The sequence below is a fragment of the Ascidiella aspersa genome, chromosome 5, assembly GCF_963924565.1.
Source record: "Ascidiella aspersa chromosome 5, kaAscAspe10.2, whole genome shotgun sequence".
NCBI classification, from domain to species: domain Eukaryota; kingdom Metazoa; phylum Chordata; class Ascidiacea; order Phlebobranchia; family Ascidiidae; genus Ascidiella; species Ascidiella aspersa.
The window spans coordinates 28,071,013-28,094,315 of NC_139451.1; the positions used below are offsets into that span (position 1 = coordinate 28,071,013).

The 23,303-nt window shown below is 36.2% G+C and overlaps 2 protein-coding genes across 2 annotated transcripts; both read left to right on the top strand.

Annotated features, from left to right (window-relative positions):
* Positions 1 to 6,528: 6,528 nt before the first annotated feature.
* Positions 6,529 to 17,021, top strand: LOC146145754 (TGF-beta receptor type-2-like). Its single transcript, XM_083390672.1, has 10 exons — positions 6,529 to 6,772; positions 7,437 to 7,673; positions 8,083 to 8,326; positions 9,060 to 9,160; positions 9,771 to 9,906; positions 10,426 to 10,604; positions 11,940 to 12,122; positions 13,270 to 13,416; positions 14,892 to 15,025; positions 15,825 to 17,021. The coding sequence occupies exons 1-10, from the start codon at positions 6,529 to 6,531 to the stop codon at positions 16,038 to 16,040; spliced, it is 1,821 nt and encodes a 606-aa protein (XP_083246798.1). The 3' UTR covers positions 16,041 to 17,021.
* Positions 17,022 to 18,728: 1,707 nt separating this feature from the next.
* On the top strand, positions 18,729 to 22,128 carry LOC146145755 (proteasome subunit alpha type-2-like). The gene is made up of 7 exons (XM_083390384.1): positions 18,729 to 18,809; positions 19,109 to 19,318; positions 19,795 to 19,917; positions 20,185 to 20,266; positions 20,615 to 20,688; positions 20,882 to 20,939; positions 21,825 to 22,128. Exons 1-7 carry the CDS (start codon positions 18,772 to 18,774, stop codon positions 21,939 to 21,941), a joined length of 702 nt encoding a protein of 233 aa, XP_083246510.1. The 5' UTR covers positions 18,729 to 18,771; the 3' UTR covers positions 21,942 to 22,128.
* Positions 22,129 to 23,303: the final 1,175 nt, after the last annotated feature.

Here is a 23,303-nt window from a genome sequence, read left to right on the forward strand (position 1 = left end):
TGCGACCGCCCGCGGAGATTCTAACACACTACTTGCTCAACTCAGTGATATCAGTAAGCCCTGGGATTATGCTTTGCGCTTCAGGCGTGTTGAAAATATGTGCTTAGCCTTAACGAGCAAGCTCATTTTTCAAGGTTTGTCTTGGTTATTAAACTGTTGAAGTGCATTTTCCTGTTGGGACTATAGACTTGTGGGCGCTCACAGCCATATACATTTTGTGGCAGGGGCACACCTGAGTTTTTTTAAGCCATTTATGTGCACACTTTAATTAGCAACTTTAACACCTATGTTCCAGAAAAAAAGGTTTAGTTGTGCCTGATTCCCAAACCTCAGGTGTGCATAAAACCTTGATGGCACACCTGCACACCTCAAAATTTGGCGCTACACATCCGAGATTTTGGCGTTGGGCATTTGTATTAACCCTGTGAAAAATTTAACATAACATTTTGCACAGAGCTTTGTTAGGTATGACTTGACCCCTTTATTTCTTTGTATTGCGAGCGAAAAACAGCTTTAGTTATACATTGGGGCGTAAAACCATAGAAAACCTTACAGTTGATTTTTGCCCTCAGGCTTTTTGTAAAACCATTAGTTGTACTGTTTAAATCTACACTATTTAAAGTAAAGGCCATTTCCGTGTTTACCAACTATGTTGGCACGACGCCAAACTCATAATCGAACATCTATCTGCATCTTTACTGGTCTTGCGGGGTCGATTAGTTTAGGTAAGCTTTTAGATATCTGTTTGACTCGGGCCATTTGCTTAAAGGACTTTTCAAGCAAGCGCTAATCCATTACCTTGTCACCATTACGTAGGCCAGGCCAGTGGTTCTTAACCGCCAGTTCACGTTGATTTTTGCTAGTGCTCCAAAAAAATGATTTATTGTACAGGTGTAAATTACACGTTTTATACCAACTGTAAATACGAAAATGCAAAAAAATTCAACCCTGTTTATCAGTGTTGTAATGACTTAAGTCAATGACTTTTGCACTTAAGTCACTGTTTTTAAATGACTTGACTTAAGTCTTTCGGACAAATGACTTGACTTGACTTAAGTCTTTTGAACAAATGACTTGGGTTGAAATAAAGCATTTTTTTATGTAGTTTTTTTATTAAAATTAAGCTATTTGTCCGAATTTTAGCACAAAAAACAAATTGCTTGCTCAATGTTCCCCTTTCCTTATTTTTTAGCTCAGTTATTGTTCATAATCATACGAGTTAAAATTCTAATGGGTTTAACGTTTTATTTTTATGACAAGGACATTACTTGAAGTTGACTTGCTCTAATTATGACTTGACTGGGACTTGACTTGCGCAACTGATGACTTGGACTGGGACTTGACTTGTTGTTTATTTGAAAAGACTTGACTTGGACTTAAGTTATTTTACAAATGGGACTTAAGTGTTTTTAAAATGACTTGTTTACAACACTGCTGTTTATATAGGTTAACCCTGTTTTGGGAGAGTCTATTCAGCACAACTTCGCCTAGAGTAGTTTATGTCACTCTAAAATAATATTTATGCCAACTAACAATGACATGAAATTTTGGTTAGCAGTCCGTGAAATGATTTTTGTATTTTTACCTATTCGCAAGTTTCGCAGGTTAGGAACCATCGCCTTACCCTACACTCACAATAAATGGTCCAATTTGAACCTAAAATCCTAAATCATTCTTTCAGTAGGACTTCAATGTTTGTATATGCTTCATTCCTGTAGCTCATTTTCTATAACTAAATACTGAGTCTGTATTAATTACAATAGTCTTATGGCCGAAATATTTCAGCGTTACCTCTTTTACTAGTCTGATTTTTTAAGTGCAATGGAAAAACGACCAAACTGCTATTTGCAAGTCAACACAGGCCAAAGAAAAACAACTGGACTACTTAAACACGACCTATATTGCGCTAAATTTAACTGGCTAAAATGTTTCCCTGCGTCTGTAATCATTAACTAAAACAGCGGTTAAGCTAAGCTGTGTATCGTCTTGGAATTTACTGGGTGTTGCGAACCGGTGATGAAAGTCTTTTTGACCTGTAGCATCTATCAATCCATTGTTTCTAAGTAATGCGTTTAAAGACTACACAAAGGAAATCGAACCAGCAGGTTATAACCACTTAGCTGTAGAACACACTTTACTATATATATATATATATATATATATCTGTATACGACTGAATACTCTTGATAAATTACTTTTAATTAGGAACACTACATACGGATCTGTTCATAAGTTTAATGCCAAAACGTTTGAACAATAAAGCATGTCGCTTTATACGTCTATTTGGGCCGTTATTTTCATCATTATACTTTTAACTATATTTCAGGTATCTGCTGACATTTGGTCGAAATCCACTATCTCTATCTGGTTATTTTGCCAGCAAAAGTGACTTTTGATTCTATGTGTGCACTGTCATTCACTTAGCGGGGGAGGTGTTGGTTATGTTGAACATCTTACGTAATATGACGTCATACACGTGATATATCGTGTCAACATTAAATTAGGTCACACATGAGAAGTGTTCTGTTATTTCGGACTTCAGGAAAATCGACCGGAATAAGAATAACGTTAAGTTTGGAATAAACACAGTTCGTATTTAGGCCAAAATACATCTAATACCTAATAGTAGAAATAAGGTCTAAATTGAAATAAGACCTAAACCGCCAGCACAAGATTTAAACAACCCCTTACCAACCCCGAACACCCCCTCTAACTTTATCACTAGTTTTCAATAAATCCAACCCTAATTCAAATTTAAACAGTCCTCTACCAAAACAACGGCGCCCAAATTTCGATACCAAAACGGCCGACAAAGTTATTATTCCAACATGTATAATTCTTGTTCCGTTATAGATAGGTTACTAAGTATATGAATTTATTCTGTCGTTTGGTCTTAATACTATATGCTATTATGAGAGGTGAAGGTAGAATAGTTTTCTTACCAGAACGATATTTTTTATTTTTATTTTTACGGACCGCATAAAATGTATCAGAAATGAAGTCACAAAATTACGTCATATGACAGGACGTTTAAAAAGAGGAACCTTAGGAAAACTGAGGTTATCGTTCGATTTCGTGCACAATAATACAACTGATATTCTGGTTTAAATACATCCAGGCTGATGGCTGAACCATTCTGGTGAAAATAGACATGGCCTCCCCCCAAAAAAACATTTTTTACCGGTACGACACATCTGCATAAAGCATTGTAACTTTTTTTTAAATAATAATTTTAGCTTAATTTCACATATGTCTTTTATGTATATTTGCTTCAGATGTTGTTGCTTTATAAGTCTTTTGTGTTGCCGTTGCTTTGTTGCATATATAACTAGACCCAGTGGTAAAGTTACCGGAACGGCTCTGGTAAAAGATTTTTTTCGGATACGCCGTACCGGTACCGGAAAAACATTTTTTCAACCAGGACATGTTCCTTTTTGCCAGGGTATCCCGCAATCTTCTTCATTGTATTTATAAACTATTTGTATAAGACATAGAACGACAACCCCGATCAGGTTTTCTAAGGTTACTGATTTGAGACTTTATGGCGTAACTTTGTGATGTCATCTTTACAAATTTCCATACATTCCGGAAAAAATAATTCTTCTTTCACTTCTGACTAGACCACATTTTTGCTTTCTCATGAGCATGTTTTTTTAGTATATCTCTGTTATCTTGTTGTATTTGTAAAGCGTAAGGCTCATATCCGCGTTGTTTCCATGATTAAACACCTTCAGATACTTACTGTTGCTTAAAATATCTTACGTGTTCAGTCAACTCCAATAATTTTAAAAAGAAAACAAACTTTAATTTTGAAAATATTTACCCTGTGGACTCTGATTAACGTTATTGCATTTCCACGTTAGCCTAAAACACAATCCTGGTCTCCATTACCTCAAATTGAAGTATAACTTTTAAACACACTTCCATTCTGCTTTCCTTTTTTTGGATAAATCCTAAAAAAGCTCACCTTAAACGAGCAACATTAGTTTGCCTTCGATGAAAATCGCTCTTCTGGTATAAACGAAGTTATCAACCTAGGTTTGGGCAGCAGATCGCAGCTTTTGACTTTCAACTCACTAGGAAGTTATGGGAGTAAGTTTTAATTTTTAGTACCTGACGAAAGATGATTTACGATTAAAAATTTTGCGAACCGGCAAGCTAACATGTATAATAAACACTGTCAAGGGCCTCGACACCTTCCCTGTACATTTCAAATATCATGTGGCCAATTGTAAACGGCATATTAAGCGCACCACCAGTCAGATCTACACAAGATTTACGAGAATTATTACGTCACTGCTTCACGTGCCACCTTCAGCGACGGTCCGTTTCTCCTTAGTTACAAAGCTTGTTGTGCCACAGAGAGTAGGTATAGCTGGATAGTGGTAGTACAAGTTATACCCGTAGGCGAAATATACGTTATGTGGTTTCATGTCGACCGTAGGCGGCGAAGGTGGGCGATTTTTACGCCCAAGTTTTGACCAGCAGCTAGCCCAGCGACTGTTGTTTACCTAAAAGTGACTCTCACGTTTTCTTTGAGTTTACGAGCTGTTTGGAAACGTGTGGTAACCAGGCAGAAAAAGGGGTCTTCTCTTTCCAGTTTGAACTGCGTAACCTGTATGTACAGCAGGATCAGCAAACCATGTGGATAATCTTGCTTTTGTCAAAAAGGGTTGTGTGATGAACTGAAAGAAATAGGTTTGAAAATGTTTGTGGTTGTAATGAAGAACAAGGGACACGTAAGACATAAGTAGTGATGTTATGCAGCATTAGTGTCGTCCTATTATTGGCATCTTTAATGTATGATAGTGTAATTGTGTTAGTGGTTCGTTATCCAAGAACTTGGCGTACAAGATCACATATTTTTGACAATGTACCAAGGTATTTACTATGGCTTGACCACATTGTAAGCAAAAATACGTTTAGAATATTGCAGTTAACTTGTAAGAAAAATGTGAAGTGTGCCAAGTAGTTAGCTGCTGTGGTAAAGTGGAATGTTGAAGTGTTGTAGAAAACGTAAAACAGCTATTTAGAAAATAGTGATCACCATTTAACATCCACCTTTATTAAGTAATTTAAAGAAAATATGACAACACTTCACGTGTTGTATCTTTTGTCGTACATGCGTTGACGCTATAGGTTTAAATACCTTGACAAAGATGTAAATATATAAAACAAAAGTACATTTTCGCAGAAAGCAAGATTCGTAAAGCTTACAAAACTTTAACATTACTCACAAGAAGTATTTAACTTCAACAGCACCACCCGGGTAACCATCATAAACAAAGGTAACCATCCCAATTAAATTTCACAAAAGCACGTAAGAGTGGCGACTGGCAGTTTTCCTGTCTGGAAATGTCAGACACTAGATTTCCAGTTCAAGCCCAAGCAACGAAAGCCAATAGAGCGAGAGTAGTAGTAGAAACAGGGTAGCAGATTCGTCAAGAATCCAGACCTAGCGTTTCCGTAGCTGTATCGAACAGGTCGAGACCGTCTCCGCTCAATGGTAGGGATAATAAGGAGACAAGGCACGCCGAGTCGGCCTTGCGTGACGACGCGCGACAGAGCGTGACCGTTTGTCGCCAGCAGATTCGCTTTCTCTTCAGGGAAATGACGTCCAAATTGAGATGTAGCTTTTATTGTTGTCTTTCTTGTTGCGGATCAAATTCGGTTTCAATAAAGTCTTCCTTCCAGACAAAGCCATTTTTAACATATAGTCATTTAGATATCCTGAAACTAATGAAAATCGATTTTGGGCAAGTTCAATTTTCACAAAAACACTCTTCAAAGAGCTAAGATATTCCGATTTTACAACGAGTAAAGTTCAATTCGGCAGCAGTTTTCTTCAAATTGATCCATTTTTAAATTAACAGTCATTCAGATATGCTCTGTAGGCATCGAATTTGATCTGGGTAAAGTTTCTTTTGCTGTGTTTGGCTACTTTTGCTTTCTGACAGAGTAATCTTTTAACGAACAGTCATTAGGAAATGCTGTGGACTCGCTTCGGGTCAATTTCGATTAGACTAAAGTTACTTTCCAGCAATACGATGCTTGAACGGACAGCGGCTCGTTGCGTATCGAATTCGATCTCTAAAGTAGTTTCTCCCAAACTAAATCATCAAAACAAAAACGCTTATGCCGAACAATTAATGTAATACTAGACCTGTTAATTGCAACAAGCTGTCTTACGTACGAATATCTTAAACAATCGGCAGAAAATAAATTTTGGCTTGCCAAATAAATTTAACCTTCAAAATGCTACCTACTTCTCTATCGGCTTTGATATTCTCACTACGTCAAACATAGTAGGTTTTAATTTGTTCTCATTGTCGTCATTTACCTGGAATGGCGAGGAGATATCGTTTTTACACATTCAGTTTTCCAACAACTGCAGCAGGTTTTACAAAGCGATCAATGCTTGGCCGACACGCAAACGTCTGAAAATGACAATCTAAACATGTGTTTTACTCAGCTGTTTTGCCATTCATCGTACTAATTGTTCTTTTCACTTTCTAGCATCAGGCAGCAATGATTAAACACAAAGCGTTGCACGTCTGCTTGTTTCTGCTGCTTGCAATCGCCCTAACAGCATCGGGCAAAGTCGTGGTAAAGCGGAAATGCCACCATTGCAACCTGGAACTGCCCTTGGACAGCAACTACACCGATGTAATGGAGAAGGGTTGCCCGGTAAAGCAGTGCAAATGCAACACACTCTGCTACAGCGAAGTCTACATCAAACCGAACAAGTCACATCGAATTCACTCCTACTGTGGTTTCCAGGTAAAAACACTTTTTGAAATTACATATGTTTCAATGACTGTATTGTAAAGACGTGAAAATTTCGCTTTATTAATCCACGAGGATCGTTAGGCACAAATAAAAATCCAATATCAAAATACTTACAAAATACAGTGAGGCAACGGTAACACAAATCAAGACCTACATAGCAACAACGTTTAAAGCGTTATCTTTAATAGCCAGTGGTAAAAGTTATCCGCAACGATCCGGAACGGTGTCCCAGTAAAATAATTACTGCGCACCGGTAAAAATATGTTCATTTTTACACCAGTCAAAGTCCAAAAACTACATTTGTTTTTATTCGTACACGACATTAAAATGTTTAAGCCCAGTTTTTTAAAGGTTGCTTGGTTAAGACGACATAAAATTCGTTTTCTACAAAAAGCAATCCGTAGCCAGTGGAATCCAATTCAAGTCACGTTGTTCTTTAAACTGTTAATATTAGAAGAATCTTTTCAACTCAAGAATATCACAGGGCAAATAAATAAAAAATAAAAAAAACATTGTTAACATTAATAAAACATCTGATTATATAGTTAAGCCGTTGGTCGAAATGACCCAAGTCATCAAAAGTATTTTACAAGCAGTGACTTAAATGCACTTTAGTGGTGCAGGTAAGTAAAGGCAATACCATAAAGCGGCGACAGAAAAAAACAATCCTCAACAAACTTGCTTTCCCCAGGAACGACTGTGCGGCGAGAACGGGCGGCAGCTGATCGACTTGCATCTGCAAGAAGAGATTGACGGGGTTTGTAAAGATCCATACCACACAGATCGTGGATACTCGTATAAGTGTATGTGCGGGCACGACGCCTGTAACAACTACTCACTGGTCGCAGGCATTCTACAAGTGGAGACCACCGTATCCCCAGAAGGTGAACAAAAAAGTCGTTTTATTTCATGGTTTGTTTAAAGGTGGGCATAAAAGACGGCGTGTGGCCAAGTCTATAGTTTTCCCTAGTGATGTCCGTTAATATCGGATTGACGCCGATACCTGATGCCAAGTGGTAGTATCGGTACTCGTCCGATACTTCGAAGTACGGTGGTATCGATGCCGACATCTTGATTAAGACGTTTCGATAGAGACTGGTATCATCTTCCGTTAATGTCACATTAGCTGAATATAATACAAGTTCGTATCGAAACGTCTTAATTAAGATGCTGTCGATCTAAACTCGACCTTTTTGGCTTCGGTATTCATTATCAAGCTACATTACAGATCCGTGCATAGTGTACCTAAATGCTTCTCCTCGTCGCTTCAAAAACAAAATATCCTATTCGCAGTTACACAGCATGACGAACAAGATGATTCGGACACCAGGTCGGTGATTATCGGCTGCAGCGTTGGCGCGCTCCTATTGGTCCTCGCTCTGGTCACGTGCGTGTGCTTGCGTCGCTGGCATCGGCGTCTCAAGGACGAAGAGTTCGAGTGCAAGGTCACCACTGGGTCGCGCCTTTCATCCGATGACGCGAGCTTGATTGACGGCGGTTGGGATGAAAGCGGGAAGCACAGCTTCTCCACTTATAAGTAAGGCAAAGTTAACGTTATCGTAAGGCAAAGTAACAAGCAAATCTCATCGTTAAAAACATGAGTAAAAACAGGATCAGACGTTTTGTTTAGAAGGAAAATATATTTCGCCAAGCGGCATCGTCAGTTGCTTATTTGATTAAGAAAATTATTTTTTTTTTGAAATTATTTGATGTAGTAACGCCAAGAAATGCTACGTTTGAATTTTCATTATAGCTCTAGTTTACGTTTGCCATTGCCGTATTTGAAGTATTGAGAATTTAACCGAAATAATATGCGTCACAATTACAAGGTTACGGCTTCAACAGAGGACAGCCTTGTTTCAGACGTTTTGATATTTGGTTACATTTAGTTCAAATATTCCTGCCTATACCGTGTTTCATGTAAAGCAAAAAGAAGTAGGGTCCGCGGTAAAAAAAAGTTTCGGAACCCCTGCTTTAGTTCGACTGCGCACACCTTGAGCTGTGGTTTAAGGGCCGGGCCCGATTTGTTATGGGGGCCCTTTACCCAATAGTACCCAAATTGTTCAATAATATTGCTGGAATTTTTTTTTTCAGTATTTATAGAAACTACCAACTAAAAGCCACAGGGATAATCCGTAGCTTTAGACATTACAAAATTTAGTATTTGCTTGTTTGGACACCGGATGTCCTGGGTCCTGTACACATTAATCTTTGGTTTCGTGTTTGGCCTCAAAATATTATTTTAAAGCGGTGTTTTAAACAAAACGCAGATACTCGTCAAGCGTTGCAACTCAGTATACTCGTGGATCACGTGGAAACGCACTCAACCATAACGACAACCATCTTCCGATCGAACTTCAAAAGATAATTGGTGAGTTGAGTATGTTAGTGTTTAATCCGTTTGGTTTCGACGCTACAAATCTTCTATGGACAGTGTGTAAACATTATTGTACGTGAATACTTCTGTTTAACAAAAATCTCGCTGGAGTTGCGTAAGTCTACCTTTTGGGGGTTCCACTGACACCCTGAGTTATTGGCTCGGCCTTAACTCTAACCTTCGTTTGCGCGCGAAAAATTCACGTGACGTATTCGTCATATTACGTATAACACTGAAAAACTGATTCTCCTTATATAAACCTATTATCAAGAACAACAAACATGAGATTATTTAAACTCTTTTAAAACGCATAATAGTTTTTCGTTTAAAAATAGTTAAATTGATAGAAATCAAATAACTAAAGAACAAATATTGTGAAATAAATTGCATTTTGTAGGCCGCAGGGTATTTGAAACTTATTTTAACCATTTATTTTTAAATATTAGGTTGTCAAAAATCAAATTGGAAGTATGATTTAAGTATTACTCGATCATGTAGTAAGGTATAGGTTTGTTGCCTAGTCAAGGATCTGTCTCTTAGTCATATGTCAGCAAAGCGGTGTTACAAACACTTGTTGGATCTAAATCTTGTCGCTTTTTTGTAGGCCGCGGTCGTTACGCCGAAGTGTGGAAGGCCAAGCTTCAGCAGGAAGACTCGGCTCCGCAAGTTGTGTCCGTGAAGATGTTCCGCTTGCGCAACTACGGCGCCTGGCGGCAGGAAAAAGACATGCTCGCCGAAAGGTTGGTGATTTGTTTTTTCTACTATAGTTTCTAGAAAACCTGATATTTCTACCTAAAATAAGGTTTTATGTAAACCTGACATTTCTACTTTGAATAAGGTTTTATGTAAACCTGATTGTTTGTTTTTGACTTTTTTCTATTATTCAGTTTTAGACACACTTGTGTTTGACTTGTACTCTTTATTGTCAGAATCAATCCTTTTTGAATTAATTCCCCATCAGTTTTTTTAACCTTTGTGCTGTCTAATAATGTCTTTCCAAAATGGCCATTGTTCCGTGAGCAACACCTCTCCAAGTGTCAAAATAAGATGTATTAGAATTGAATGTAACCAAATGACTGTAGGCCTGCATTTTTACCTGCATAATATTGGGAAACATGTACAAGTCTGTTCGACTGTACTTAAGATTGCCGTATCCTCATTGCTATTTACTACATATTTACTACAAAACCGTCACCTGATACGCATGACTAGATAAGGATAAGCAGTCAGTGTTTTCCAGAGTCCTTGTTATTTTTCAGGTGGATGAAGCACGAAAACCTGATCGAGTTTTACGCCTCAGAACAGCACACGGTCCGTGGCAGGCTTCAGTACTGGCTGGTGACCGCCTACTACCAGCAGGGCAGCCTGGCCGAGTACCTCAGGTCCAGTCAAGTTTCGTGGGCGCAGTTTTGCGACATGGCCGTCTCGATAGCTAAAGGTATGTGTTACTTGTTGACTGGCTGGCGGCTACTGCTGGCTGCTGATTCAGGTTTTTGTGTAAATCGATACGGGAAGCACGGTTGGGCGGCAGACGTGTTTTCAGTACGGACTGTTTTTTTGGGGTTGAGTGCATTTCAGACGATATTGCAGTGATTCTCAGAATATTTCAGCTACAACTTATATAGAAAAGAAATATAAATACACACGTTATAACACTATATATTAACAAATTACGGCCAACCAGTGTAAATCATCCGGCCCGCCACGTCTTACAAACCGGGCACAAGGTCATTTCTCATAATATTTAACTATTTCGACTTTGTCGGCTTTGCTCAAATATCATCTTCATGCATCTAATGTATCTGCGTTTTGGGGAAATCTTTTCAAGCTAAAAACTATACATTTTAACAACATAATTGTCAGTTTAACGGCCAACAAAGGCCTTTCTTGGTTGGTTTTGGCTCGCGACTAGGAAACGTTTGCCCACCCCTGCTTTACATACTAAACATACAATGGAAACAACTATGGCCCAACCGTATTACACAGAAAGGCAGTAGTTAAATGTAACAACGTTGTCAGTTAGGTGGACAAAGTCGACATTTCAATTCTTGTATTTCTGTAAATAGTTTATACTATGTAAATAACGTGGGACAAATATGCCAGTCAAATTTAATAGGGTGATTTGAACCCATACCCATGCATGTAAGTTTTAGGATCAAAATTGAAAAACTAAAAAATATAATGTTTACTACTAAAGAAAAATATAGGCTAATAAATATACAAATGATATTTTTATTGTTTTATTTTCTTATATATGAAGTTATAAACCTTTTTTCTGCACATTCTTTAATAGGGTCGTGTCGCTATTGCGCACGGTATTTGTATTTTAAAGGTGGTGGTAGCGTTGGTTTAAGTAACGAAATATAATATGGGCTTTGATATTCTTACTACCTCTTCTTATGACCTCCAACGAATATGCTCCAAAAGTATATATATCATTTCTCATATACCTGGCTAATTTCTTTTACATCTTAAACATATGTTATAAACCTTTTTTCTGCACATTAATTATTATTAAGGTTCGCGTCTCATTCCGCAGGGTTGTTTTTCAAAAATGGTGGGACCTTTGGTTCAAGTAACAAAGTATATTTTTTTGAAGCCTAATGGTTGGAGGTTGTAGTTAAACGTAGTAAGAATATGAAAGTTCATATAGAAGTGGGTATCATTTTTGAACGTTTCGAATATATTTAAAAAGTACTAGGTTCTTCTGGTATTCCTGGTAATCAAGTTCGCTCATTCATTACATCTAAATCATATATTTCAAACTCCCCAGGTCTTTCCTACCTCCACGCCGAGAACGACGATTCTGGCAGACACAAACTCCCGATCGCTCATCGTGACGTCAAGAGCTCCAACATCTTGGTCAAGGATGACTGTTCGTCCTGTGTTCTCGCCGATTTCGGACTCTCAATCAAGCTCGACCCGGAAATGAAGATGGACGAGCTCTCCAACGCAGGTCAGTCGTCTCAGTCATTTGAATGATTTTTTTCTTGCTGTCCAATGCTGGTCGTCGTCTCTTAGCTGTTTTTAGTCATATAGGTCATAATCGTTTCTTGGCTGAAAAGCAGTCATATAGGCATAACTTAGATTCGTAAAAGTTGACTAAACAAATTTATATCCAATGAAAATGGACAAACTCTCCAACACAGGTCAGTCGTCGTCTCTTGGCTTCGTTTCAATCATTTAGGTCGCCAAAATAACTACCAGTGTTGTGAACAAGTCATTTCGAAATGATTTAAGTCCCAGTCAAGTCATTTGTGAAATAACTTAAGTCCAAGCCAATTCTTTTCAACAAATATCAAGTCAAGTTCCAATCCAAATCATCAGGTGCCAAAGTCTTATTAGAGCATCTCCAAGTCAAACCACCAATACAATAATAAGACAATAAACTACTAAAATTGTCTCATCTGATTTACGATGCAACTACCTTCACGTGGTCCTTCCTGTTAATTCATTGCCAAACAATGATGAACGAAAGTTGCAAACTGAGAACCCAAACCAGGCCACACGAAACAACAACCTCTAATACTTTCTCGAATCATAGTGGAACATTCGACTAGTCAAGTCATTTACCTAGGTGCTCAAACGTAACGATCGTCCATTTCAAACAGAGTGTGACTCGTGTAGTGAAATGTTTCTTAAACTGGGGTCCGTGAACTAGTTTTATGGGGTCCATGAAGGCCAAATTGAAATATTAAAATTAATGAATATTTAAGAAGTATTTAATTTTTCGGAAAAAAGTTCAACTAAAAATAAAACGGTTTTGCACTGAATCTATTTAGACTCCATTTCACTTTCACATTTTTTGGGATGAAATCAGCGTATTTCTGAAGTCTATTTGTTTTGTAACCTCAATTTATGACATCATTTTTGGAAATTTCTTGCCTACTGTGGTCCACGCAAAGCAACAAAAAATGTAGTGATCCTCGATAAAAAAGTTCAAGAACCCCTGGTGTAGTGGCTGAATAACTTTCAACAAAACAATAGGATTTTGGAGAAGTATTGGAAATAATAGACAATATCCACCGGTATAAGGTATATAATTTGCAAAAAAACGTTTTCAAATCTTAGGAAAAGACTGACGTTATTTTTTTCATTTTCAGGCCAGGTTGGAACCTCCCGTTACATGGCGCCGGAGCTGCTTGAACGACTAGTTAACCTCACCGATATTGAGATGTTTAAGAGGATTGACGTCTACGCCGCCGCTCTCGTGCTGTGGGAAATCGCCAATCGGTGTGAATACAGTCCAGGTATTATGTTCTGCTGTTACGTTTACTTTTTTGTTTTAACTGAGGATTTTCCATTGAACGAGAGAAAACTGTTTTATTAAACCTTGAGTAATCTGTTCCAGTTTGAAAATGAATAAAGAGTTATTCGAAACGTCCAAAATGATACCTACTTCTGTATGGGCTTTGATATTCTTATTACGTCTTACTACAACCTCCAACCATTATGCTCCAATGTTCCAGTTTGTTATTTATTTAAGCATGAAGTTTTTAATTTTGTTTAAGCATGCGACGTTGGATAAATTATGATGTACGGCAAGTATTTTGCCTTCAGAAGACATTGTTTCTAATCATGAGCTAAACGTTTGAAAACCTCTAACAGCGTCGAAGAACATAAAACAAAATAATTTTCGCTTTGCCTTATTGTTTGTAAGGATGCTTTAATCTGATCATTCAACAAGTTTAACATAAGATATTAAGGGTTATTCATACTCCGTCGCTTGAGACAGTTTTCTCTCGTTTATGAGGTACAGTCCAGGCATATGCTCTGCGGTTACGATTACTTATTTTAGCTGAGGTATTCCTCACAAACTACAGAAAACCGTTTCAAGTGAAGGAGTATTAAATAACCCCAATGTCTGACGTTAACTGTTTGAACTTAGTGAACTTACTGTTTTTAAATGACTTAGCTTGAATTAAGTTAATTGGGAAAAATGACTTAACTTAAGTCTTTTGGGACAAAGCCTTGACTTGACTAAAGTCTTTCGGACAAATGGCTTGGATTAGAATGAGGCATTTTCATTAAGCATTTTTATTAAATACGTTTATGTATCCTAATTTTCTACATAAAACGATTTGCTTGCTATATGTTGCGATTAATATTATTGCTTAGTCGAGTTAAATGCTCGTAATTTTAATAGTTTGACGTTTACTTTTTATGACAAGGACTTGACTTGTGATATTTTGAAAAATACTTGACTTGGAGTTAAGTTAACGTACAAATGACTTGACCCGAACGTAAGTTATTTTTATCTATGACTAGACTAGGACTTGAATCATTTAAAAAAAAACACTTGCAATAAGCATTAGGCAACATAATACTCATGCCAATAGGCGCCAAACGTTGGTGTGCAGAGTGTTTGTTGATGCCCTGGATATTTTGTAATTTGACCAAAGTACATGCAAGAAAATAGATAAATACGCCGCCAGTAACACATTTTAGGATCATTAAACATGTGCGATACTTTTCTGAATTACAGCGTTGGCAGCATCATCTGTAAAAGTGTTGGTTTGCACTTGCACCTACCAATTTTTAAACTAAAGGGCTGAAATGACAGGAGCTGTTTCGCTTAATAAAGAACAATTTGTTCAAAGGAAATTATAGGCAACACAACGCATTGTTCCAATTTTAACATGCGAAAGCGTAAAACTGGTTTTCCAGGAGCTGTGAAATTTTAAAAGTTCGGCGCCTAAGCTCATGCCGTCTTGTTCGTTTTCAGGCAAAGCGTCGAAGCGGTACGTACCTCCGTTTGGTGAACGGATCACGGACCATCCTACCAAAACACAGATGCTTCTACTTGTTTGTAGAGAGAGACAGAAACCAGCAATTCCAGAAAAGTGGAAAACGCATACGGTATCAATTTATTACTCTCTATATAAACTGTTGTTACCAAGCATAATATTAATCAAAAACATCTTGTAATTATATTTCTTCCCCGACGTTTCGGCGACATATTAAAGTCCCCTTCTTCAGAGTGAAAAAAGAGCTGTTTTTTTATTTTTACCCTAATTACATTGAATATTTGAATCCCCGTCGCAACCACTGTTAAAAACTAACATTTTAGGTTTAAACGTTTTTTTTTTACATGAAATTGACGCATTAGTTGGTCTAGCGAAATATGTTTAAGTTGGCAGCCCAACATTTTACGCTATATCTACTTAACATCTATATTTGTCATGGGAATCACTACAAAAACTTACGTTGAGCAGTATTGCCTGGGTGTCACTTTGGCAGCATCACAACACTGCCGCGCTTAGGTTATGGCCATTAAAATGATCTCTTGGGAAGAAAAAAAACAATTTGGCTTCGGCTCAGATTCGATCTTATCAGATACTTAAACTCAGGTCTTTAATTTGGCATCGGCTTGGATTCTAAGTGTTTCTAGGTAAGGTCATTGACTTACGCAATTTAAAAAACACTATTAAACAGTGATACCTTGGCGAGGAAAAAATATTTGGCTTCGGCTCGGATTCGATCTTATCAGATACTTAAACTCAGGTCTTTAATTTGGCATCGGCTTGAATGCTAAGTGTTTCTAGGTAAGGTCATTGACTTACGCCATTTAAAAACACTATTAAACAGTGATACCTTGTCGAGGAAAAAATATTTGGCTTCGGCTAGGACTCGATCTGATTAGGTCTTTTCCTTCCAGGGCCTCTCGTTTTTCATCACTCTCCTAAACGAAGCCTGGGATTACGAACCAGAAGCCAGAATCACTGCAGGCTGCATCTTCGAGCGACTTGTGCAGATGCGTGACGCACATCACGTGACGACAGAACCAAGTGATGACGTCAGCGACGATTTCAAGCCGACCGAAAAAGAAATGGAAGCTAACGAGATCAACGATGTTGTTTCGACTGTTATCTGAGCTAGGGGAAAATGTGTTTTATCTTTGTTAGAAGTTGTTGGTTTGCGAAAAGGCATCTTGCAAGGCGGTTGGTTTCGTTGTTGCTTAGGGTAAAGAGAGTTTTTTTTTGGAAAACATGACCTCAAATTTAAGTAGATACAGTGTTAAAGTGCACTGTGTATCTTTATAACCTTAAGAGTGGCAAAAAGTTAAAAAAGAAAAAAAAACGGATTACACAGTATTGGGATTCAAAATCTAAGTCTAGTAAATAACAACATTGTAAACATACAAGTTGTTAAAAGTCCATATTTTCAACCGCTGTAGACTCAAAAATTATCCAAAAGAGAACATCCAAAGCAAATAATCTGGGTATATATTGCACATAGGAAAATATCGCCTTTACAATAGTGTATGATACAAGATTTAAAAAATGTTTAAGAAAAAAAATCACTAAATAACACATTTATAGTCGAGCTCTGCCAATAACACTGACTCCCCACATAAAGTTTTCCAAATGTTGTATATCTTGCTGTAGTTCAAATGTTTTACATATGTTTACGCCAGCATGCATATGAGATCATATTTTTTACGTTATGCGATGAGTGGTTTGTTCCGTATTTTTTACTACACGCGTGTTGAATTTGTAGATTAGATTGTTAGCGTCGTTATACTTACAAGCCGTCTGTGTAATCGCAAACTGGTTTCTCTACCTCAATTGGGTGGTAAAAAACGACGTAACGTTAAGCCCCCAATATGGTATAAGTAAGTGTGTAATAAAACGTTCTTGCCATTAATAGCGGCGTGCAGATGTTGATTGTGTCAAGAACCACATAAGAATCGTATTATTTATAAATGAAATTGGACATGTTAGAAATCTGCTTGAGATCGTTTTTACTTACTTCCCTCTACCTTGATAAATATCACTCGTCTGCACGCCACTATATGTTTTTGAATCGCCAATGTTGCATATACTGAAGTAGATTTTTTAATACAAATGTTTTTACCAACTTATGTTGATGTAGTTCGAAGTTTAAGATAGAAGTGATTGGGGCGATCCCAAAGAAGCCCTATCAAGTCAAAAAAACGAAGCAGATCTTATAATATTATAAATTTATAAAAAAACGGAATAGCTGGGAAAAACGGAGAAAATTTTTCAGAGATGAAGTCGTACAGTTAGGTCATAACGCGGTGTCTAAGATAAATACGGTAACCTTCGGAAACAGATTTATGGCACTCTAATCTTTACAAAAAAAGTTCTAAGAGTTGAGCAAAAATAAGATTCCTAAATATCTCTCGGCACACTTGAGCATAAGAAATGGCACCCCGGTTGACAGCCACTGGTTTCGGCACAAATAAGCAACTGCAATCTTAGTTTAACTGCAGTTAGATCAGTTGCGACAGAGTTCTTTTACCGAAACACTGTTCTGACTTACTTTTACCTCTGCTTAAATGAAATGAAATTGGGTGTTTTTTTATTCAGTTTTCAGTCTGTTTGACAAAACGAAATCTGAATTAATAATAATAAAATACTTTTTTGCCTGTTCTGCTTGCTATTTGTAGTTTTCGGATTGTCACATAGGCATGTAGTGTACGGAAATCCTGTATCTGAGGTCGCCGTGAAGCATGTACGATAAATCGGGATATTGTGATTACTACATAAGCCATTTCTTAACCGCTGTGCGACAAACAATAAACGCAAACTGAATTTTGTGGTGCACTGTTTTTTATTAATTTTGATACACCTTCCTTATGGACTAATTAGAGTATAATTATACGAAATCAGGTTCGCAAGTAAAGCATTGATTTATGAAGCCGGAAAAACATTTCATTTTAGTTTAGGTTTGGCTACAGAACTGCATTTATTATGTCTTATGGGAGTCGCAACAACTGATGGTCAGGTGAAGTTGATTCGTTCGCGTTATAAAACATTTCAAATGGCAAAGGCCTTTTTGCCTTTCCATTGAACAAGGAAATTATAAAGTTATAATGTCTTTGCATTAAATCACTGAAAAATCTGTTCTCTTTAAAAAAATTGTTTAGTTCACACGATATATTTATATTTCGTTGGTTCACTACAGCCAAAAATATTGAAACGTAATACTTTACAAAAGTTTCAAATGTTGGAGTGGTTTGCGGCTGTAGGAAATTTTAGTGTGCCATGATTAGGGAATTTTAGAGTAAAGAGAACATTATCATATAACTTCGCAGGGCATGAACAAAACTTTTAACGAAAGTTTCTTTTTCAATGCCTCTTAATATTTTCATTTCAAAACATTAATTCCATAAAATTTATTGCACCTGCCAGATCGTAAAATACAGAAGAAATATACAAACGATTTTTTTTGTAAATGTCCAACAAAATATTCCGACATTGCACTTTTCGTTTAATGTAGTCCTGTAGTTTATAGAAAGCAACAAATTAATATTTTCAAATACAATTTAAGCAGTTAATAGGTTTTTACTCAAACGTTTATAGAATTCCTTTAATACTACCAAGTTTTAGGATACAGATTAAGCATATACCCATTAAACGTATGAATTCTCGTGGCATCGGCCATCAAGCAAATCATTATTAAATCAAATTTCCATATTGTGTTATTTCTGTTATTTTACATCACATTGAAATGTTTTTTTCCATATGCTCAGTAAACAATCGACATATGTCTGAAAATATTAAATTAGTTCACCTTTTTTGTTTTTTCGACTTTTAGGACAGTAGTTTATTTTGTTTTAGATAAAAAAAACCTTTACAATGACTGAAAGATACAGCTTCTCTTTGACCACATTCAGGTGAGATTATATTTAAGTATTATTTATTTTATTAATTATGTTGAAGTATATATGAATGATAACAACAATACATTATAATTTTTTTTACTTTATTCAAACTTATTCTATGATTACATTTTTGGTACCTGATAACTTTGCAATAGTTAAAAATTAACAATTTATTTTCAAATATACCTGAAAACTGATTTTTTCAGCAAGTTTATTTTGGACTCATTTGTTTATGTTGTGTAAATGTCATTACTTGCCAAAATATGTTTTAATCCAGCATTCATTTAAAAACAATTTTTCCCTTGTTACAGTCCCAGTGGAAAACTAGTCCAGATTGAGTACGCCCTGAATGCAGTGACAGCAGGTTCACCCTCTGTTGGAATCAAGGCAATAAATGGAGTAGTTATTGCAACGGAAAAGAAACAGAAGTCCATTCTTTATGATGAACACAGCATCCACAAAATTGAACCAATCACGGACACAATCGGAATGGTTTATAGTGGAATGGGACCAGACTACAGGTAACATTTTTAGCAGAAAATTATTTATAAAGTGAAATTGGAAAGTAATGTTTGAGTATCATTCACAAAACTCAAGACACACAATAACGTAACACAGTGTTCGCTAGTATTATAGCCGCTAGTATTATAGGCTGTATAAAGGAGAATTAATCACGAAACCTGATAATGATCGGTTCGGGTGCTGGTCACACATCAGTGGACACTGGTTATATGCATTGTGACATCAAATTGGGCAAACCAGTGGGGTAAGATAGGAAAACTACTCCCTACTGCTACAACTACCATTGTACAAAAGGGTATATCTTTATGGAATCAAAACCCATTTTAGCAGCAGGTTTCTCCTTGTCTATCACTCTTCCGCTGACACGCAAATAAACAAAAAACGCTCAGGTTTTTAAACTTTGAGTTTTTTTCATTGTAGTTACATTGCAAACTTGGTGTACGTCTTTGTTTCAAGCAGTTTATTTTTTCTGTAGAGTCCTGCTTACCAGAGCAAGGAAAATTGCACAAGTTTACTTCAGACAGTACCAAGAAAACATTCCCACCACCCAACTTGTGCAGAGAATAGCTTCTGTTATGCAGGAGTATACACAATCTGGGTAAGGCATAACACGTACTACGACGAAAAACAATCACTAAAGATTGATCAAAGCCAAATTTTTTTTTCTGTACTATGAACCTGAAGCTTTAATAAGCTAACAAACAGAAATTAGAGTTAAAATTCATCTATAGACATTTGTGTCTGCATCAGACGTTTTGAACATGTCCTTACAGTAGTTGTATTATTATAGTATCATCTTAAATGAAACTACTTAGATTTATGGATTAAAATATTGCACATGTAATAAACCTTCTGATTTTTACAGTGGTGTACGACCATTTGGTGTCTCTTTGCTTATTTGTGGCTGGGATGGCGACAGGCCTTATCTTTTTCAATGTGATCCTTCAGTAAGTAACTATTTAAAATTTTGTTTCAGACTTATTTGACTTAATTGTTATTATATAAGGAAAATATTTAAAACAAACTTACAAAATATAAAATAGGCTTAATGAAAACGTTAGTAAGTTTGTTTGGATTTGCACCTGATTAACTTTTCCGTTATTAAACTACTAATGACAGTGTTTTGCTGTTACTAAGAAACTATTTAGTGGTCCCTATAAAATAAACTTTTGGTCCGTATTTCGCCTGCGGGCTGTAGTTTAGTGACCCCTGGGCTAGGCTATTAGCATCTAAGACTATTAATATTAAAATTAAATGACAATAGCAGCTATTAAGTAAAAAATGTTTTTTCATAGGGTGCATACTTTGCCTGGAAAGCAACTGCACTGGGAAAGAATCACTTAAATGGCAAATCCTTTCTGGAGAAAAGGTAATCAATGTTTGAAAAAGTAAAATTTGTATTAAGTTATTAACCTAATAAGTAATTTTATATGTATGAATACTTAATTTTCTAAACCTATTTAAATACATATTTTATTTATACATTTAAGTCATATTTTTTACTTTTAATTTATACTTTTTAGGTGTATGATCAAATGAAATATGAATCTGTTCTTTTTCAGATATAATGAGGAACTTGAATTGGAAGATGCTGTTCACACAGCAATCCTCACTCTTAAGGTTTTTATTTTATGATAGACCTAGCAAAATCTTTAAAGTTACTAGTCCACCCTTCATATACCAACAGTCAACTTGTTTAACATTTCAATGAGAAACATATCAAATGTCATGCTATATCAAATAATAGATAAACGTTAATGAAGATGTTCTTAACAACACTTGTTTGTTCACTAATATAATAATCTTAATTTGGTCAATGCCCTTACATTTAAAACATGAGCAAATCAGGATGTGATAATCTGTTTTAAGGAACATATATAATGCGCATAATTCCCATTTTTAGTTCTTGTGAACAGACTTGGACACCTAGATACTTCTAGTTTTCGAATTCAATGAATTAGAGTAAAATGCGACTAATTGTAATTCTAGCCTAATTTGTAAATTGTCTGTATGCAGTAATACTAATCTGATTTGGATATTAGGAATAGGAATAACGCTACTTTGGCATTTTTAGTCTTTAAGTCGGAACAGAAAATTTGAATAAATGCCCCTTAGTCGAAATAACTTATGGGTGATTTTTATAGAATAAAAAGAATAGGCAGTGCTGAAACACGTAAAAATTAGCTCAGAGACATTTGGCATTTACATTCTTATAACAACAAATTGCGATTAAAAAAAATCGACTAGGAATCCTTAAATGCAATTTTAGTTAAAATTCTAGTTCAATGTTAGTTTTCAGGAATCGATTAATTTTAATTCTAAACTAATTTCGAAAAAGTGAAATAATTTAATTTCAATTCCAATCGAATTTTCAAAAGCTAAAATAAACCTAGTTGTCTGAGTCTGTATGTGAAAGTGAAAACAACCTCTTGTTTTAGGGTTAGGGTTAGCGCAGCCACGAAAATAAACCATTTCAAACATAAAATCAAACACTTTTCTTTTAAGGAATCGTTCGAGGGGCAAATGACCGAAGATAACATTGAAGTTGGAATCTCAAATGCGGACGGATTTCACCGACTTTCGCCATCCGAAGTGAAAGACTACCTGGCTTCTATTGCGTGAAGCTGACACCTTTGTCAATGCTGTTTACTGAAACATGTTCCCCTTTGAATTCGGTCACAGTTTACACTTTGCGGCCGTTCGTTTTTTTCGCAAGTTCAATTTTCGTGTGACGATTTCGTGCGCTGCTCAAATCTCAAACTAAGCTTAAGAGAACTTAGAGAATTTGAAAGTTTTGTGATCTTGTAACGTTATCCGCAGTGGCCAAATACGGTATTTATTAGTAAAACGTAAGAATAATAAAGCCCATTCAGAAGTATAGGCAACATTTTAAACCTTTGGAATAACTTTTATTCATTTTCGTCATCAGAATACATAAGATTTTGTAATTGGGCATCAAATTGCTGCAAATTTTAGTGTTTGAAGTTTGTTGTGAACCAAAGAATCGCTTTAAACTATTTGAGAACAATTTATTTATCTCTTTAATGATGCCATATGCGCTGGGCTTGGGGTAAAACAGTTTACGGGAAAAAAATCCTTCAGCTTTTTATTCAACTGATTAACTCGTTACTTCAAAAAAAAAAATAAATAATTGTTTAAAATATTTCAACATCATCATTATATTTCACATGACGCAACTATTATCGTTAAAAACTAATCTAAACTACCAATCGGCCTGCCTCGTAATACCTGTCTCTTTGCGGATATACCCTACTCGACAAAAAACGTGCGCAGTCGTCATTTTATGAGGGCTTATTGGATTAAAAAAATATAACAAAATAATGTTAGATTTTGTAAGAAACGGCTATCCATTCAAGGTTCAAAACGAATTCGGCTAAACTCCTCTGCATGTGTTAATAGTTTGGCGAAAATAATTATTAAAACGATATATTTTCTGTTTAATGTGCTATAAGAAAATACATAGATTGAGAAGACCTTTATTCAATGCCTAGAACACTTTTTTCGGACTTTGGAAATTAAAGTAAACTTAATTTAGCTCGGGTTTAAATGTGTGGGAGATGCAAAAGCCCTAAGGTAGGCTGACCATATTTGGTGTTGGGGATGACGATAATATCAGATCGGAGACGATACCCAATGCTAAGTGATGATATCGATGGCGATCCGATACCAAATTAATATTGATATAGGCCTAGGTAATTCAGCCATGATTATGATCCTGCGCGGTGATTGAAAAGGTAAATTTATCAAAAAAAAATAATGGTTAATTAACAACCAGAGTTTGGTCTATATAATCTGGAGAAAGTACCGTACCCGGTACCTTTGAACATTTCAATGTCTTCTATTTTCCTTGTTTATGCATTGTAAAGATGGCATAGCAGTGTTGTAAACAAGTCGTTTTGAAATGACTTAAGTCCCAGTCAAGTCATTCGTAAAATAACTTAAGTCCAAGTCAAGTCTTTTTGA

What these genes read in the sequence shown, in the direction of transcription:
- LOC146145755 (XM_083390384.1), top strand. Translation starts at nt 18,772, where the DNA reads ATGACTGAAAGATACAGCTTCTCTTTGACCACATTCAG. An exon ending in CAGGAGTATACACAATCTGG is followed by an intron (nt 19,918 to 20,184) that starts GTAAGGCATAAC and finishes TGATTTTTACAG; the next exon opens with TGGTGTACGACCATTTGGTG. An exon ending in CAGCAATCCTCACTCTTAAG is followed by an intron (nt 20,940 to 21,824) that starts GTTTTTATTTTA and finishes TTTTCTTTTAAG; the next exon opens with GAATCGTTCGAGGGGCAAAT.
- LOC146145754 (XM_083390672.1), top strand. Translation starts at nt 6,529, where the DNA reads ATGATTAAACACAAAGCGTTGCACGTCTGCTTGTTTCTGCTGCTTGCA. An exon ending in GGCCGTCTCGATAGCTAAAG is followed by an intron (nt 10,605 to 11,939) that starts GTATGTGTTACT and finishes CAAACTCCCCAG; the next exon opens with GTCTTTCCTACCTCCACGCC. An exon ending in GGACGAGCTCTCCAACGCAG is followed by an intron (nt 12,123 to 13,269) that starts GTCAGTCGTCTC and finishes TTTCATTTTCAG; the next exon opens with GCCAGGTTGGAACCTCCCGT.